We start from the raw sequence: 19,091 nt of genomic DNA on the forward strand, positions 1-19,091 counted from the left end.
TTCACACACACATGCCGTGTTCCCCCACAGATCTTTCAGTCCTGATCTCTTCTGCAGTTTGTGAGACACTTCACTCTTGTGTAGGGTCTTATTTTTGTCTTTCTTTATTAATTTGTCATTTTGTTTATCTTCTGGAAGTGGTGACGCCAGCCATCAGTGCAACCCACTCTTCTTGTCATACCACTGGATCTTTTTTCTTTCTTCACTGGGACACCAAACTTTCTCAATCTGGTACTCAGTTGATTGAGAGAACTTTCCTTCCCCTCTCTCTTTCCCGTCCCTTTAAGCTGTTCCTTTTTCTGGCTATGCACCATGCTGTCCTCCCCTACTGTGATCCTTCAGCCCTACGGACTCCCTGTTTACCCCCAGACAGCTTCCTGCTACCCCAGCCTAGTACAGGTAAACGTGTCCCTTTATCACAGTTTTGTATGCTCTGTGGAACAGTTTGTTTATATCTTCTTCTCTATCTTTCCTCTGTGTGTTGTCATTGTTAGTGTCAAATGCGACATGTTTTAAGGCCTGACAATCCAGTCTGTACACAGAACACGGTCCAGTTGACACTTGTCATGTCAGATATTGAGACAATCCTTTCAATACACAAATACTCATTTGCATCATTGCGATGCAGTTTGCGTCATAGTTCCTAAAGTGTTGTTCCTGTAAGTATCTGTTTTACACTTGATCCAGATATTATTTGTAAAAGAGTGAATAACATAACAAATCATAAGGCTTCTTTGTGTCATAAAAGTTTGTCATCAGGTCTAAAGAGTGGATGTCTAATGTCTGTCAAGGAAGGACACTGTGTCCCACTTTTAGTTATATTTGTCTCTGCGAGGTAGTCTAAACAGGTTCAGTGTGTATTTGTGTGTACGTGAGAGCAAGTGAGCGAGAGAAAGAGAATACCATGACAGCTGATAAGCGATGTGTGTGTGTGTGTGTGTGTGTGTTCTTCCTCTCTGTCACACCAGCTGTATTTTTAGCCTGTTCTTACTTGAAATTCCCTCACACAGATACATACAGATTACAGACGTAGAAACAGATATGGAGTCTCGGACTGCCTCTTGACTTTATCTCAAGTGATAGACGGTGACAGATTACGCTTTATTGAAGAGTAAATACAGATCTAGAATGGAGGAATAGCTGATCTCTGGGAGTATTCAAGAGCTTGTTTTAAGCCATGTTTGTCTTTTTTTGCAAAGTTAAAGGAATAGTTCACTTGGATGACTTTCTTTCTTCCACACAACGAAAAAGATATTGTGAAAAATGTTGGTAACCAAAAAAACTCCATTGACTTGCATTGGTTTTGTGTCCATACAATGGAAGTCAATGGGGACCAACAATTTTATGCTAAGCAACATTCTTCAAAATATCTTCTTTTGTGTTGTGCAGAAGAAAGTCATACAGGTTTAAAATGACAGGATGGTGAAAACATGATGACAGAATAATAGTTTTAGGCAAACTATCCCTTTAACAAACACAGTTTAATTTTGGCTTGTATGTTTGTACTGTATGTTGATTTCTATATGCTTGTTTATTCATGGGACAGTGAATAAAATAGGAATAATCCACAGTTAGTTGAACATTCTCACAAAAATAACTCTCATATGCTGACATGAACCAAAGGAAATTCGAGTGACAATATAAACTACTGCTAGCAAATTAATATAGTAAATTAAAATGAATATAGATTAATAAAACAGGCGTCATTATACTGCTTAGTGGTCATTATGCATGATTGATACAATATACATTGAGAAGTTCTTGTCTTTGGGGATATATGTGTGTGTATGTGTTTAAAGGATCTCCAGCTGTCAAATCAGGCACCTGGCATTCTGACTCTGATCTTTAACCCCAAACCTGACAGCTGAAGGGGCCTGTGTGTGTATGTTTGGGGTGAAAGGTAATCACAGAAGCCTAATTTAAATCCTTTCATAGGGGGAAACTCTTAACAAATATTAACAAAGGTATCATGTTTGTAGACTTTACATCCTCTGGCATACTGCTCAGACCATAGATGACCCTGTCTGTGAAAACCCATCACATTTTTCATATTTAAGGTTCAAAAAGCCTGTATCTGTTATCTGTCAAGAATTGAAATCGTAGTTGATTTAACGGTTAAAATCAAACATGTGACTTTTGATGAGGTGGTTAATTCTCCACGGGGTGACGTTTTGTCAGCAGACCGTTGTTTTTCAGCTCGCAGGTCTGACCGCACCTGTTTTAAAACATCAGCGGGGTGTCAGGTTACTCCTGTGAGATGAAAAATGAAAGTAAGCTGTCATGTTCTTTAATAGTGAATGGCAGTTAAATTCACAATATTGTGGTTTTATATCACAGCGGTGAATTAAAGCTTTGATATGAAACCTCCTGTCAGATGATGCTTCTGTTACTGCTGAGGAATTTCAATGAGGTGGTAATATTTAATCAGAGCTTCTTTATCAGTGAAGTCTAAATTTACTCCGTCTGCTCTGTTGGGTTAAAGAGCTGATAAGAGTAAACATGGACTGAGAGATGTGTGACTTGGTGTGTAAGACTGGAAAAGATTTGTACATGAGTTGTGTTAGTTCTTTGCGCATGACATACACAATAAGGAAATATAAAACTTTTGCTTTCTTTGACACATCATATAATAAAACATGACATTTAACACCAAATAAAACAAAAGCGCTGTTGCTATCAGAATGATAAAAATCTTTAAAAGATTTAAAGCTTGTGTTACACAGAATGATAAAACGATATGATGTGGACTCTTCTTAAGCGATCATAAAAATGCTTGGTTGTTTCAACCCGTAGTTGGGTGTGTAGCTGTTGGTTTGAATTAATCTATAAAAGGTACATGTTTGACCCAAAATTGGGTTTATTTGAACCCAACGGTTTGGTTCTTATCAATTTGATTAGGATTGTCGGAAATTAATATCATCAAAACCTTGTTGGTGATGTTTTTACCTTTTTTGAAACTGATCAGAAACATCAAATAGTGATAAAATAGATTTTATCAAGTTTGGCTTGTCCGTTGAGTGTTTATAGTGTGGGGGGGATGGGTAGATGATTGACATGGCCAAATGAACACAGCTGGTGTAAAGACCCCCCTTGAGACAGATTTGGTGGTCTGTTATTGGTTGGTTTGAGAGGTTTATGGTGAGGTGGGCGGGTGAAAGGTCTGCATTAAAGCATGCATCAGTTGTTGGTGACTATTGGGCTGCCTGCGGAATGCACTGAAGGGGTGAGACTTTTCATTTATCCTATCCATATTTTATACATTTTGTCTTGTGCCTTTCATGATTTGGGTATTTCATCTAGTGTTTCTGGTCTGTGATTTATGTACAGAATGTGTTTCGCAATAATTTGTCTCCTGTAGTCCAATACAGGCCTAGATTGAATGTATAAAATATTTTTAAATGCAACATTTAATTCAATTTCTTTTCAGATACATTTTCATCTTTTTGATCTTCCGCATTGTTTTGTGGACAAAAAAAATCATGTTTAAGGCTTGAAATCATGTTTTTTTTGTACCGTACCATTACTTAATGAAAGTTAATCCGAAAAATATATACAGCATGCCTCATTTTAGGAAGTATAATGTTTATATGGAAACTTTAGAACTATCATTATGTATACTAAACAGCATCTATGTCTCATCATAGGGGGCTGCCGCCCAAGAGGCGGGGCCAGGCAACGGCGACCCGTCCCTTCCTCAGGTCTATGCCCCACCCCCTTCATATCCTCCACATGGACAACCCCAACCCACAACTGCTGCCATGCTGCCACCCCTTGATTTCAGCGGCACTCACACCAGCCCAGAATATCCCGATCACCATCAGTTAAGAGTTTACCAGACATCTCAGCTTGATGGGACGGAGTCTGTAACCAATAACACAGTAAGAAACAGTGATAAATTACTTCATCAGTAAATAACTGAATTTCATTGTAGATTCAGGATTGTCTGTGAAAAAGACCTGTTGATGAGAACAACATAATCTTAAACTACAGTTGCCAAGATCAGGGTCATATCAGTGAACACATGAGAACAGAAGTATAAATCTATCAACCACTATCATTATATCTCAATTCAAATAGCTAGTTGTGCAGAGTGATCCTTTAATAAAAGATCAGATATCTTTTGTCCAGGATGAAATCTGTTTATATTCTATGCTTTTGCATTTGAAAATTATGTAAAGAATATAATGATGATATACAATATCATGCACTGGGCCTGTGGGATCTCCTGACCGGCCTAAAAATAACTCCATGTCCTGTACATGCCCCCGTTTGCCTTGTCCATGTATGGAAATTCAATTTAGGGCATTACATATAAGAATGTGGGAGTTTGTTGTGGAAGAGCAAATTAATGTTTCGGTTTCCTAGTTCTGCTTATGAAACATTATCTTTAGTCTTGAAGTAAATCTTTGTGTTAAAGATTTAAAGATATTTAATGTACTAAACACATTGATGTGTATTATTTATAAGAATAATGCATTACAATTCTTCTATATATTTTATTCTCCTACAGTTTATGTAATGACTCGAGGTTTCCCATTAAAGAACTAACCATAGATTTATTTTGTTGAAGCAGACCAATTAAGAATATTATTTTACACATTTTATATTGTCATGTCATATTACGTCTGTTGGGTTTTACAGTGTGGCCAATGCAACCGATGTTAGGAAATGTTTATCTCCATTTAAGAAGCTGACTCTGCAGTATCTACAAGGAACCACGAATAAGAAGTTGCATAATTTTGAAAGCAGAAATAAATGTTTTCTTCAAATAGTAATCTGTTATATTTTCGGACGCATGCTAAATATAATGATTTTAAATGTCTATATATATGGTTTTACTTAAGACGTACAGTGTATGAAAATGATGTTGTTTTGATGTTGACCTTCACTAATGGGTCACCCTAAATATAAATTGCCGGCACATTATAAATGAACAAGACGGGTAAATGTTTCTCTGCTAAGGGAATTGTGGGAAGGATCGAGAGTAGTATTTTAACTGTAAAAGTATTCCAATAGGTAAATACAATGAGTGAATTTTTGTGTGTCAAACCATTTCACTGAAATGTTTCTCTTGTTGTGGCCACATTGCTTATATCACTAGAGAGCACCAGAGTTACAAGGTCCGAATATTGGCACTATGAGACGTCGCCATGGAGGGAGGGGTTAGGGGGGGAGTCAGACGGAAAGACCCCTCCCCCCTCAACTATGTTTCTCAGGTCCAGTCAGACAAGCTTTCTGCATCGTGTCGTGATATTATCACACCTTCCCATCACACTTTCCCCGACTGTACTTTTCACCCAGCACCCTCCCTGGCCTGGAAGAATGCGTTGAATATGATGATGTATTTCTAGAGTATTTCCTGTTTGAAACCTGCTGTCGTAGTTATTACTGCTAGCAGTAAGCCTGGCAAAGCTCAGAAGTAACCATAACAACAATCTGTTTGCGTGTGTGTGTGTCTGTGTGTGAAGCTATGTTTATGTGTCTTGTCCTACTTCCTTATTAATATAGCATACTGTTTCTCAATCTTGGGTGACTGTTGCTAAAAGTAGTGGTTGCTATTCGGTATTTGTTGACCTTTAAAGCACATTTAAGTGGATTCCCACTTTCATTTTAGGCTATTCTGTGTTTTACTTTTTCTTTGGGGTTCACTCGGTAGACAAATACACAAATTAGTTACATGTATGTGAAATATCACAACAAAATAATTACATTGGTATTGGTCGGAGAGAAGTGGAAGGCAAACACAACTTTTAAGGCTTTATGCTTTCTAGATACTAAGGACAGAAATTATACTGGAGCAAGGAAGCATAGTCAATAATCATATATGATTTATTGTGTTTTTGTTCTTTCTGTAAATTATCCTACAGTCGGTTATCGAATCGTATCTATTCAAGTATTCACTGTAGTCTACGTGTAAAAAAAGTACAATAAAAGCTGTCGAATAAAAAAAGGAAGTGGATGAACGGAATGCACCCTCTGATCACACAGTCAGATTCAAGAATTTTGGTTGTAGTACTGGATGAGTTAAAGAAGTATGGAAACATCCGGCCATTTTGCATAACTGCTTTAACTTTCCCCAGTTATTAAATGATAGAATTTTATTGGACTACTCTCTTTCTGTTTATCCTCTGCTTGTTGACCATTCTTATAGGAATAGTTGACCCAAAATTTTGAATTTTATCATCATTTGGTCACCCTCCAGTTGTTACAAACCTGTAAATATATTTTGGTGTTGTACTGAACACAAATTAAGATATATTACTGAAAGCTTGTAACTGAGACATTTTGGGTCACCATTGGATAAAAGACTATGGAGATAGTCAATGGTGACTCGAAACGGCTTAATTACAAACTTCTCATTAAAATATGTTTATTTGTGTTCAGCCCAATAAAGAAACGTATACAGGGAACTACAGGGAAAATGGATGAACTATACCTTTATCATCTGTTAAACATATTTCCTACTGCCATAAAATTAATGATTTTTTTTCTGAAAACATTTTAGGCCTTTTCAGCATTTATCCCTCCTCTCTATTTGTCTTTGTCACGTCATGCCTACTGTTTTCTTCTTGGCTTTTTGAGCAATTTTTAATACACTTGACTTTTTAATCCATCTTTAAATGGTAACCATTTTGTGGCATTTAGTAAGGTAGGCTATGCAGACATCTGTTGGCATCGTGTTGCATTGTGGGATAGTAGACGTGTTGGGTTTGCGGCACAAACACTCCTATGTATTGATCTGCATGGGGACATTTGATTTACAGCCGTGCTAAAACTGTGCGGTCTAGGAAATGCTGTGTAACCATGCATTACAAATGATTGTGATTTTTCACAGTTTTGCAGTATTTCAGTGGCAGCTCTCAAAAAGTTACACATGTTGAGTAAGCTACTTTACAATCTTTATTTTCAGCGGCTGATTTATTGACTTCACTGAAGTGAAATGTGTTTATGCTCTATTTTCAATGCGAATTGGGTTGTTTTACATTTCTATTTCTAACAGGCATGTATTTAGACAGCTCACTAAAATGGAAACCTCACTTTTGCTTGAGAGGAGTCACTGGATGAGGAATGCTCCTTTGCGTTTTGTTGTGGTCACTTTAAAAACAGTTTTTCTCTCAATACGTATAAATAATTCAAATAAGTTTGATAAGAAATCTTGCCACAGACAAATACTAGTTAATCTGTAGCTATAAAATGTGTGCTAACGTTTCTTTTTGCTTTCTGTCTGTAATTTTCTCTTCCCCTTCTTTCTAACTTACTGTCCAAACATTCTTTACCTCATGCTTCTATTTTTACCTCTACTACCTCCTTCTCTATCGTTCAATTCTTGCTCACAGGACAATTCGTTGGCTCCAATATCATCTGACCCACAGTCTCTTAGTGCTTCTGTGGCAAGTGGAACATCAGGTGATGAGGAAGGTGCTGGTAAGGCCCAACCCAAAAGACTCCATGTGTCCAACATACCGTTTAGGTTTCGTGACCCAGACCTTAGGCAAATGTTTGGGGTAAGAGGATTCTCATTTATCCCAAATGTAAAACATTATTCAATAACTATTTGTCCTGGCATTTTGGGAAGACCCACAGTCAAACCCAAACTCTTACCTGACGGCTCTGTTGAATCATCTCTGCTTTCACTTCTCAGCAATTTGGCAAGATTCTAGATGTGGAGATCATTTTCAACGAGAGAGGGTCAAAGGTCAGTCATTTTTAAGGTTTGTAGAGTTACTTTCTTTTTCTGATAAATAGATGGAGTCTATTTCCTTATCAGGGTTTTGGATTTGTGACATTCGAGAGTGCGGCGGAAGCAGACCGGGCGAGAGAGAAGCTCAACGGAACCATCGTCGAGGGAAGAAAGATTGAGGTATGATGGCACTTTTGTTTCCTTAGCTTAGCTCAGTGTTTACCATGTAAACTGCATGTATTAACGCTTTGCCTAATGCGTAATGTATAACAATATGTTGACGTGTCTGAGAGAGAGCCCCAATGACTACCAAACAACAAAATGACTCTCATACTCAGGTGAACAATGCCACAGCCAGGGTGGTGACAAAGAAGCCTCAGACACCTTTAGTAAATGGTGAGTGTCTGCCAAAATCATTGCCAACGGACTGCGTTGTGTGCAGGGTAGAGCATTAAACAAGATCAGAAAACTTTACTCTTCACCACCAAGATCTTTATATGATCCAAGTCCTCATCTGTATGCTGCATGTCTGTTGTTCTAGCCGCTGGCTGGAAGATCAATCCAGTAATGAGTGCCATGTATGCTCCTGAACTTTACACAGGTGGGGTCATTTTATTCTTTATTCTTAATACCTATTTGAAAAAAAAGTGAAAAGACCCTATTGTGGAACAGTTAAAATGGTGAATCTGTTTTCCAGCCCTAATATTGTTTTGGTTTATTAGTCGCCAGCTTCCCCTATCCTATGGCCACGCCAACCTTGGCCTACAGAGGCTCTGCTCTCCGAGGACGCGGTCGAGCTGTTTACAATACCATCCGTTCAGCCGCAGCAGCGGCCGCCACACCCGCTGCTGTTCAAGCTTATCCAGGGTCAGTAACTCTTTAAACAACCTAATTATCGTCACCATCTCACTGACGAATACGATGCATACCAGACAGAAAGACATTTATCGCCCGTATCGAGGCTTGTAGCTGTTTAGACCAATGGCACAATAGATGACGTCTGAAGCCTCGCTTGTAAGCAGTTCGAATGTTGCCTTTATAGATAAAGCTTTATAGTTACACAAGCACATTTTAGAATAATAATACTCCCACTGCCTATTATGACCAAATAATTGATTTACACACATTTGATAGCCCTATTCATTTCAAGCCAATAGGTTTATTACACAGTTATGTTATATAATCATTATATACCACCAGAAAAGAAACATTATATTCATATAAATAAATTAGTCTGTGAAAATTAATGTTTTTCTTCACTGTTATTTCTAAGCCTTAACTGGTGCAAAATACGGTGCATCACAGACCACATCAGGCACATCTGTAATGTATCTGCTTGTTTTACACTCTTTGGCCACCAGATGGTACTTTGAGAAATTGAATTCTTGAGAAATGAACCCTTTTGTGAACCACTTGGCTGAAAAGCTTCAATGCTTCATGGGGCTTCACCTCGCCACCACTAAGTTTAATCAAAGTCCACGGATAAAAAATAACTGACAAAATCCACAGTTCGAGGAAAAAACATGACAAAAAATCTCCTCGGGTAAACGATGACAAAAATACATCCACAGAAAAACGGCATCAGAATGCTCAAGGTATCTGAGCTAGCCTATACAAGACAACAACTAGACCTGACCTCGAACACAACAAACACAATGTATATACGGAGTCCATGGGAAGGGGGTTCAGGGTGCAATCATGGTGGTAAACTGGCGCAAGGGATCATGGGGAATGTAGTTTGTTACACTTGTCACTATTTCAAGTTGTTATTCACAACGATGGCAATAAGGAAACGGATTAAATCATCTTTACTTATGAGAATAATTATCCTTCCCAACTCTCTTATTAATTCTCCTTGCAGGGTCTAATTAGAAAGACACAGTTAATAAATAAAATACTCATGCTCATCTTTTCCCCTTTCTGCAGAGTTGTGTATCAGGATGGACTGTACAGTGCAGAGGTCTATGTAAGTAGTAATAATCTGTTACCAGTCTACTTTACTGGTTTAAGAGACTGTTCATTTAGAAATTTGATTGTTCGACATGGAAATGAAACTGGTTTACCTGAGAAAACTGTGACTGAAGGAGAAGTTCAGCAGATTCTGGATCAAATTGTACCGTTCATAATATTCTACAAATTCTCCACGTTTTATTTTAAATATTTTGGTTTATTTGCTTAATCTCCTTAGTTACTAGAAATGATCTCAATACTTTGCTGTGCAAACCCTACATTGTGAAACAAACATTTGTGATGCCCGGGAAAAATATACAAAATGATTGTTCATTTTTTCAAACATCTCCTCATGTGTTTATAGGGAGGTTATCCAGCCGCATACAGAGTTGCTCAGTCTGCCTCGGCCACTGCAGCGGCCACATACAGTGATGGGTAAAGACAAATCTATTTTACACGTCACCTCCGGTAAACTCAACAGTGTTACCAAGAAATGAAACTGTGCAGTAATATGAGAACGTTTTCGCACCAAATGAGTAAAACTGTTGTAAGCATATGGATTTCATGGAAAGATATATATATATATATATATATATATATTTTTTTTTTTTTATCGATCTCTATATTAATATATGTATATAAATAAACTGCTGTCATTAATTACATATTATTTCATGTTAAGATATGGAAGAGTCTACGCAACGGCAGCTGACCCCTACCATCATTCAGTAGGACCTACCACCACTTATGGAGTTGGAACAATGGTGAGATGCAATGCAGTAGATGAAATACAGAGTTTAAGGGATAGTTCACCCAAAAACGAAAGTTCTGTCTTTATTTACTCACCCTCAGGTTGTTTCAAAACTTACAAAGTATAGATCTCTTTGATCTGATAAACACCGAGAAAGATAATTGCAATCTTCATTCACTGTGCATGTTCTAACTCGCTCTTTTGGTTCCCGCGGGAAATACTACTGGTAATGCTACTGGGCTATACTAATAGCTCAAACTTGATTCTGAGGTGGGAGCTGGTTGTTAGCGCATAGCATGTTTGCTACATAGCGCATTAGCAGTCATCCAAAACACAACGCATGGACGTGAATGTTGTTAGGAACCAACAAAAAAAACCCTGTAGTTATATTTTCAGAAACACATTCGTGACCAGGTACTTTGCATTGTTTAATAAGTACTAACTTGCACTCAACTCGCTATGGGAATACTGCTTAGCATAGTAACTTTAGATAACGATAACACTACCATAGTAGAGAAACATATTGTATATTTTTTGTTCTGCTGAACACAAAATTAGATATTTTGAAGAATTTTTCTAAACAAATAGTTGTGGGGCACCTTTGACTACCATTTAATTTTTCCTGCTATGCAGTCAATGATGTTTTAAATAGAACTGAATTTTTTTAAATCTTCCAAATATCTTTCTCTGCGTTCATCAGAACAAAGAAATGTAAACAGGTATACAATTACTTAAGGGCGAGTAAATGACGACAGAATTATCACTTTTGGGTGAACTATCACTTTAAGGGCCTGGTAAACAAATGTCAACGTTTTTATAGACTATGGTGCAGTTTCATAGACTAAGCTTAAACCTACTCCCAGACTAAAACGCATTCTTGGTTTGTCTTAACTGAAGACAACTTGCACTTACGTATCTTAGAATATATCTGTGCCATTGTTTGTCTCATGACGAGTGATGGTTCAATGAAAAATGAAAATTCTGTCATCAGTTATTCACCCTCTTTTTTTTGTAAGATATTTAAAAGAAAGTTTGTAATCAAACAGCGACGGCACCCATTGACTTGCATAGGTTTTGTGTCCATGCAATAGAAGTCAATGGTTACTGCGCTGTTCAATTACCAACATTCTTCAAAATATCTTCTTTTGTGAAGAAAGTCATACAGGTTTAAAATGACAAGAGGTTGAGTAACCGATGTCTGAATTTTCGTTTTTGGGTGAACAGTTGTGAATCACCAAAACCAATACAAAGATATCGTCATTTTGTAAGAAATCATAATGTTCGTTTTTTGATTTCAGTAAATCAGGGACCTTACTGTAATTCTTCTGAAGTGTGTTCTGTATTTTACCTGAAGTGTGTTCTGTATTTTACCTGTATACATTTTGTTCACCTCACATTTGTTATTTTTGTTGGAACACAGGCAAGTTTGTACCGCGGAGGCTACAACCGATTTACTCCGTACTGAAACAACCTGAGAACAACTTCCCCTTGATGTTCCGGCAATGATGAAACACCTCCTTCCTGTGCGAACCTCTGATTGCTGAGGAAGTGTTTGAGATTGTAAATACTGTGACTTATATTTTATTTATTGGGGCAAAAAGATAAATCAGTCATTAAAAAAAAAAAACACTGGCAGAATAATTTAAGTCAGAATGGAAGTAAGAGTTGACTCAACCTCAGACAAAATGGAAACTTAAGTACAGCTCTTTTTGTTACCGCTTCAAATTGTTTTATTTCGAAATCTGGAAACCTTTCTTTAAGGTTTCACTGTGAAATGACAATATATAATATACAAATATAGACACCACTGGTGGAACTTTTGCCAGAGTGAAAGATATTTAACACCAAACCTATCCAGTGTGTAAAGATCTGTGTTCATGTCAATGTGTGTGTGTGTGTGTGTGTGTGTGTGTGTAGGTGTGTGTGTGTGTGTATTTTGAGTATTCGAAAGCAATACTGTGAGATGCAATGGAGGCAGCAATGGCACTGACCTGTGTTCTCTTTCTCAATGTAACCTCCCTCTGAGCCAGTATCTTTTTCACTCTTCTAATTCTCAGAAACCTCTCCTATATTTCTTTACCTTTATTACTGTGTATGCCTTGCTTGCAATGATTCTCTTTTTCTTGAGAAAAAACCTGGGTGCTTTTCTCGGTTCCCCTTTTTTCCTTCCTGATTTACAAACAATAATGTTTTTGTGAAGTCATCTTGCTTTGCGTCTTTCCATTTCAAATGCTGTTTTTGTTTGAATAATAAAACCTCTTCTTTATTCTTTAAAATTATTCACACTGCTTGTGTGCTTTACTTCTCTTTACTCTCTGCTTTTAGAGTAATTTTCCATGATGATGTCGAAGGTCATTCTAGTTTTCAGAACAAAACTTAACTTTGAAATTTTAAGTTTAGCCTGATTGTATTTTGCGGACTATTTTTAACAGTAAAGTCACAATGTTTGCAAACATAATTCAAATGTTTCATAAATTGGGATTAAAGGGAACATTTAAAGAATTATGTATTGAAAACCCATAATAACCAATCAGCAACTGCGTATTGTACAACAGTCTTCTTTTTTCTATTACTCCTTTCTCTTTCTTTCTTTCTTTCCCTCCTTTCCATTTCTTTCCTTCCCATTTCTTTCTTTCCCTTCCATCTTTCTTTCCTTCTTTCATTTCTATTGGTCCCTCCTTACCTTTTAGTTTATTTCCCTTCTTTCCGTCCTTCCTTCGTGCTTTTTGTAGTCATTTTATTTCCATGCACTCATAATCTGCTGCGCATCCCACTGCCTCTTTAACATTTTTTGTATTATTCATAAAAGGCTATATTTCCTAAAAGGCTACTATTTTTTTGTTTCCCAACTATTTATTTGCAATTGCTGCATTTCCTATTTGACCTTCCTGTCTCCTTAATATCTCTGTTTTTGTTTTGTTTTGCTGTTTCATCTATTTTCTGCACCTTTATCTGTATTACCTGCTTATTTTACTTACTCTTTTTTTCCAATTACACTTTTCTTACTGCATTTAGTCTGTCTGCTTCACTAAGCTTTCTTTTATTTCTATTAGCTCTTACTGCATATGTAGCAGATTAAATCTTTAGTTTACTTCACCTTATTGCTTTCTCTCTCTTTCTGTCTCTATTCAATTTATAACCACATGACTGGTGTCATTGCTGTATGCCTATGCAGTGTTTTTTTTCCCCTTGGTACAGTGTATGATATGTTTTAATTGTACATTAAAACAGTTGAATTGTCTTTTGTGTGTATTTCTTGACCAGAAACAAAATGATTTTGAAAAAAAAACACTAAACAAGATTTAACAGACATGTAAAATGTTTAGTATTTCATAATACATAATGCCAAACGTGTACTTTCACTTTGGTTTTTAAATAAGAATTGTACACTTAAATACTTGAAGTTATTGAAGGTAGTTTAGTTTTTAGAAGGTGGGTTTTACTGTCATTTTATATTATTTTCATATATTATATATACAGTTTATATTATATGCATTTCAGCATGCCTGAGTGACGTGTCGTTCTGGATGAAGTCAACATTATTATGTAACTAGTTAATTTACTCTTAGAGTTTTAGTGTACAGAAATGCAAGATATACTCTTTGACTGTTACATATGATCTAAAAAAAATCTATTTTGACAATCAGTGTTTTGTGTTTAATATTGTCTGATTGTGTTTCTTGAATATTTTGAATAAAAAAATATTGTGGTGTAAATATAGTGAAATTGTGGGATCATTTTGGCATTTGGTCTATCAGCCACAAGGGCTGTCAGTTCTGTACTGAACTGAACATAAAAGATCCACATATGGGCCACATCATTCTTTATCATATGGCTCACCGTTGGTGGAATTACGACCAGATCTGCTTGAGTTGTGGCTGGGAACACTTTCTCAAATTGGCCACAGGTCAGCATCCATGATCTGCACCAAAGGAAATTTGCTGACTGGGATATCTGCATGCTCAAACTTCAATGTGACCGGGATTACGCATTATTATGCATGGCCCAGTCACAGTGGAGTTTGAGGATGCAAGTATTTGACACGAATGCACAGGTTAGAGTTCACCAAACCTTGCGCAACTTTGTAACAAGCGTGCGTTTCCGGTCTGTCACATTTACATCCTTATTAAAGGAAGTCAAAAAAAGACAACTGTGACCAGACATTTGATTTATGTAACACCACTTTCGAGTCACTCTCGCGGGGATGTAATACAGGTCTCCATTGGGACCATTGAGAGAGATAGACTCGCAGCATGGCGGTTCATGGAATCTCTCGATAGTTCCTGGAAGTTACGCATGTAGCTGCGACTAAACAGAGCAACTGAGGTACACTTTTAACCCATTTAAAGACGAAAACCATTTAATGGATAAAAAAAGAGAAAACATAATTTCCTGGAATTGTCTGAATGCTGCATGAATGACGTGACTCTCCAGCGTTTGGCACTTTCGTTGGCAGAACTTTCTCCCTCCAGGGCGTGACAACTTCCGACATAGAACAGTCTAACAATACATATATTGAACAGACAACCGTTTCCACTGCCTGTGGATGTCATGATCTCGGGTCTGTGCGGTTTTCTCAGGACAAGAACAACGTTTCCACTTTGGGAACAGAAACTTTCTATCAGTCTCTATCAGCGTTGAACTGCATCGATCGACGGCCACTTGTGTCGCCATGCTTCCAAAGGGTTGTCGTTTTAATGTTTGTTTCGCATATTTGAGTAAGTATGCTGCTATACCTTAATTTAGTTTGCTCGTTTAAATTGAATTCAAGTTACTTTTAATTTGTGAAGTAGTTTGATGAGGTTGGGGTTTGGTCTTTTGCGCATCACTGTGCACATGTGTGTCCGTGGGATGTGTAAGCTTTACTTAATAAGACTTTAAATATTATTTATATAAAAAATATTATTTGTGCTACTTGAGTGGATGTAAAGCGAAATGTTTATTGTATTTATTTATTTTGTTACTGTGTTGTTACGTCGCGGGCCGCCGATGCGGAAGCAAACATGTTCAAAACTGTTTGCTATTTTTCCTTGAAATCGCGTCGAGCTAATTGTTAATCAAGACCCGGTGTTCACAAGCCTTTCAGCCCGCGACTCCCAAAATAACAGTGCCAGGGACTCGAGACCCCCACTATCCTCGGATGTGGGTAAAGTATAGGCTACAAACATTGCACGCAACTGCGCACATGGACTTGGGTCTATCCAAACATGTGCGTAATGACAACACAGTCGAACATAATTTGACTTTAACATGCGCATGACAACACAGTCGATCATAATATGACTTTTAATTTTTTAACTAATTATTTTACGTGGTGTTGTAGATAAACCATTAACTATTACTACCGATGGTCGAATTTCATCGAACTGATTCGATGGCTAATGGTTGTCCTCTTTGCAAATGGAGGGGGGGATTTCAATGGCTGATGGCTTTTTATTTGCAAGTTTTATTTGTAACTCAACTAATATTTGTATATTTTTTTCACTTATTGATTAAATCAAATATTCCTAATAATAAGCAAATGCGACCCTCGCGACCTTGCGACCACCCGGGGGTCGCGACCCCTTCTTTGGGAACCCCTGCTCTAGAAGATAGGAAGTTTTTCCCAAGTCGTCTCACGCATAACTCCTTCTTTATCAAGATAGTTAACAAAAAAATCAATGTTGATGTTAGCATTGAGGGTTTTGCGTTAATCGCGAATTGAAATATAAATAATGGTAATGATATTATTCTGATAGTATTATTTATATTCATTTGATAACATTTTCCCACAACATTTAGCTACTATCCCAAGCCCTGAGGGACCAAAGAAATTGAAATTGTGCATTTGCATGTTTTGAGCAAGTTAATAGAAAGCCATTTAACAAATGACTTCATTGTTTTGTACCGGTTTCAAAGTGTTTTTATGCTATGGTATCTACGCATTTAGAGTAGTTAGGATGATAACAGTTTATTTCTTTTTCATAAACAGTTTTCTGGATCTTGACTGATGCTTTGGAGGTACAAGGTTCGCACTTGAAATGTTGCTTTAACGTTTTGAAGAACCGCTCGGTTTCCTATCAGCTCAGTGAACCACCTGGACCTTCCTGCACCATAACATGGTCTGCCATGGTAAGTACACATCTTCATGCTATTATAACAAAATAATGCCACAGCGAAACTTGCCTGGCAGAGGGATGACATAGTAACATTGTGTTTTGAGAAACTTGGATTATTAGAAATCTATTTCACTTTAAGTGAAACCACAACCTGTAGCACGTATTCAGAAAACCTGTAAGGTGTGGTTGCACAGATTTTGTCAGCAGAATAGAGCAAAACAAGAAAACACATAAAATAAAAATAGTGGTTTGTGTTTGTAGGAAGTGGTTGTAATGGATGAAGATGGAAACGTGGACGAGAGCATGGTTGTATATCATGAACCCTCCAAAATAATCCTGAACGTTGTCAAACAGCTCACATACCGCCAGGACTGTCGGTCCACTGGGGTAAATACTTTTACAGACTTCTGATGCTCAACAAAAATTAACATTTCTAAATTTTTTAATTTGAATATCTCATTCTTTCTTCTCCTCCTCTGTGATTCCACAGAATTCCTACAAAGGAACATGTTATGGTAAGGTGCTCTGTTAAAGAAAAGATGGTAATTCCTGAGAACACCTATTTACATCAGACATTAAATTACAATGGATATTAGGTTTAATGTAAACAGCGTTTTAAAAACAGATGAAAAGAGTAAAAATACTTAACAATTGAAAAGACTTGGTTGGAGATTAGATTGTACGTGTAATTTAGTTTCAGGTTAATTGTCATTCAATTTTTGAGGAAAATAAACATATTAGTTTGTCTGAGTGATCAATACATATAAACACAAGCTCAATATCTAATACCCACAGATTCCTGTGCTGCTGTAGATGTCCCTACTGAAGGTGAGGTACCAGCGCTATTCCATTCAGTTTTGTTTTTATACAAACAATATTTATTTAAAACAAATATTTGCTTTATTGAAGACTAAAATGATATGCAGATAAGATGAATTTTGGCACATCTGCACCATACAACATGCATTGCTGGCTTAGTTATAAGCTTTGTTCTCGTCTCTTCCTAGCCACACCCCAACATACAGAAATGACACCCATCATTATCCCTATCGTCGTCATCATCTTTATCATCACAATAACCGTTATTGGTTGTAAAACCAAAAAACATTTCATCAAATCACAGTTAGAAACTCAATATCAGGTCTGATGCTTTTCTGCACATGCAATAAATACAATTCTTTGTCACTTTATGCCATTCTTGGAAATGTACCTGTTTCCCCCCTGGTATTAGATATTAACTTTGCTTACCTTTCTCTTTTAAATCAATTTAATTTAAATAATTCTTGTAAGAAGAAAAAGATGTGATGTTGTGAATGATGAAGCGTCTCCTGAACTTGTTTTAACCTTAATACAGCAAGGACTGTGGAAGTTCTCTAAATATTATGTAATATAATGTTAATGTATTTGTTATATTATCGATTATTACTATATAAATATATAAATGAACAAAAAGCTACATAATAAAATAAACTATAATATATATATATATATATTATACTGTAATTATAAATGATAGAAAAAATATTTCCCCAATACAATAGTATAATAATCATTTTATTATTATATAAAATGAAAATATTATAATATATTATAATGGATTTTAATAATACAATGGAAAATATTACCCTAATACTTCAATATATATTTTTTTGTATTTTATATATAACAGATAATAATAATAACAATGTGTGTATTGTCTGAGAGGCGAGGTGTTGTATTTTACTTATTTTTCCTTATCCTTGTGTATTTACACATTTATTTGTTAATTATATTATATGTATGTTCATTAATTTTCTATCTATAGTAGTTTTATTATTGTTGTTTAAGGTTTTTTTCACTAAACATTATGGTTTGTTTTTTGTTTACGTAAGAGATGGAAGAAAGATTACAAAACTTTGTCAGATAAATTTGAAAACTAGACCTACTGCTGCATTCTGGATCATTTGCAAGGGTATTGTTCAAAACAACGCCTGTTCCAGTAAATCCTGACTGACTGTGAGTAAATGAGTCATGTGACCGCAGGCCAACATATGTGTAATATGTGCTTTTGCTAATAAAAGTAAAGTCTGACAGTTTGGAGTGAAATAATTTATTTGTTGTTTAATCTCAGAACAGACTGGATGTGTCTGTTTGACATTTCTGAGATGTTTCTGATTCTGTTTTTTTAAGCAGACAGCAATCAGATCTTAAAATCTTGTAAGCTTTATTGATTTGAAGGGATTTTTCTTGACCTTTGTTTTGTTGTACTCCGCCCAGATAATAATAAAACTTTTTTAATGTAGTGCATTCACTTTTTTTGCTCACTTTCTTTTCCCTTTCTAGTTACAGTTGTTATATACCCTCAGGCACAGCCGTTTTGCTGCTTTCTTCCGGTAGAACCCATGTGCCTCTCAAATTCATTAAGGAACCATTCCTGTGCTCTTTGATTGTATTCCCTTGAATGTATTCCCCGTGTTTACTTGTTTTCTGTGCCTTTGTGCTTGTTACCGTTATTGATCGTGTGAGTTTTTGCCACGTGTTTTACCTTGCTGTGTGTTAAGACGTTGTGTCGTGTTTATATCTAGTTTCCCTAGTCTTAGTTTATTCTGTTTCATGGTTTTATCCCCCTCGT

The 19,091-nt window shown here is 36.5% G+C and overlaps 1 protein-coding gene across 3 annotated transcripts; it reads left to right on the forward strand.

Annotated features, from left to right (window-relative positions):
- Positions 1 to 63: 63 nt before the first annotated feature.
- Positions 64 to 13,623, forward strand: rbfox1l (RNA binding fox-1 homolog 1, like). 3 transcript variants are annotated; one of them, XM_056762369.1, is made up of 12 exons: positions 64 to 399; positions 3,645 to 3,878; positions 7,338 to 7,505; positions 7,643 to 7,696; positions 7,769 to 7,861; positions 8,020 to 8,077; positions 8,223 to 8,282; positions 8,404 to 8,548; positions 9,608 to 9,647; positions 9,996 to 10,066; positions 10,314 to 10,395; positions 11,803 to 13,623. In XM_056762369.1, exons 1-12 carry the CDS (start codon positions 313 to 315, stop codon positions 11,845 to 11,847), a joined length of 1,137 nt encoding a protein of 378 aa, XP_056618347.1. In that variant the 5' UTR covers positions 64 to 312; the 3' UTR covers positions 11,848 to 13,623. The 3 variants fall into 3 exon arrangements, with proteins under 3 accessions (XP_056618347.1, XP_056618348.1, XP_056618349.1); XM_056762370.1 differs by lacking the exon at positions 64 to 399 and adding an exon at positions 3,097 to 3,223; XM_056762371.1 differs by lacking the exon at positions 64 to 399 and adding an exon at positions 5,102 to 5,216 and having other exon boundaries at positions 3,738 to 3,878.
- Positions 13,624 to 19,091: the final 5,468 nt, after the last annotated feature.

This window comes from Triplophysa dalaica, chromosome 12 (assembly GCF_015846415.1).
Source record: "Triplophysa dalaica isolate WHDGS20190420 chromosome 12, ASM1584641v1, whole genome shotgun sequence".
NCBI classification, from domain to species: domain Eukaryota; kingdom Metazoa; phylum Chordata; class Actinopteri; order Cypriniformes; family Nemacheilidae; genus Triplophysa; species Triplophysa dalaica.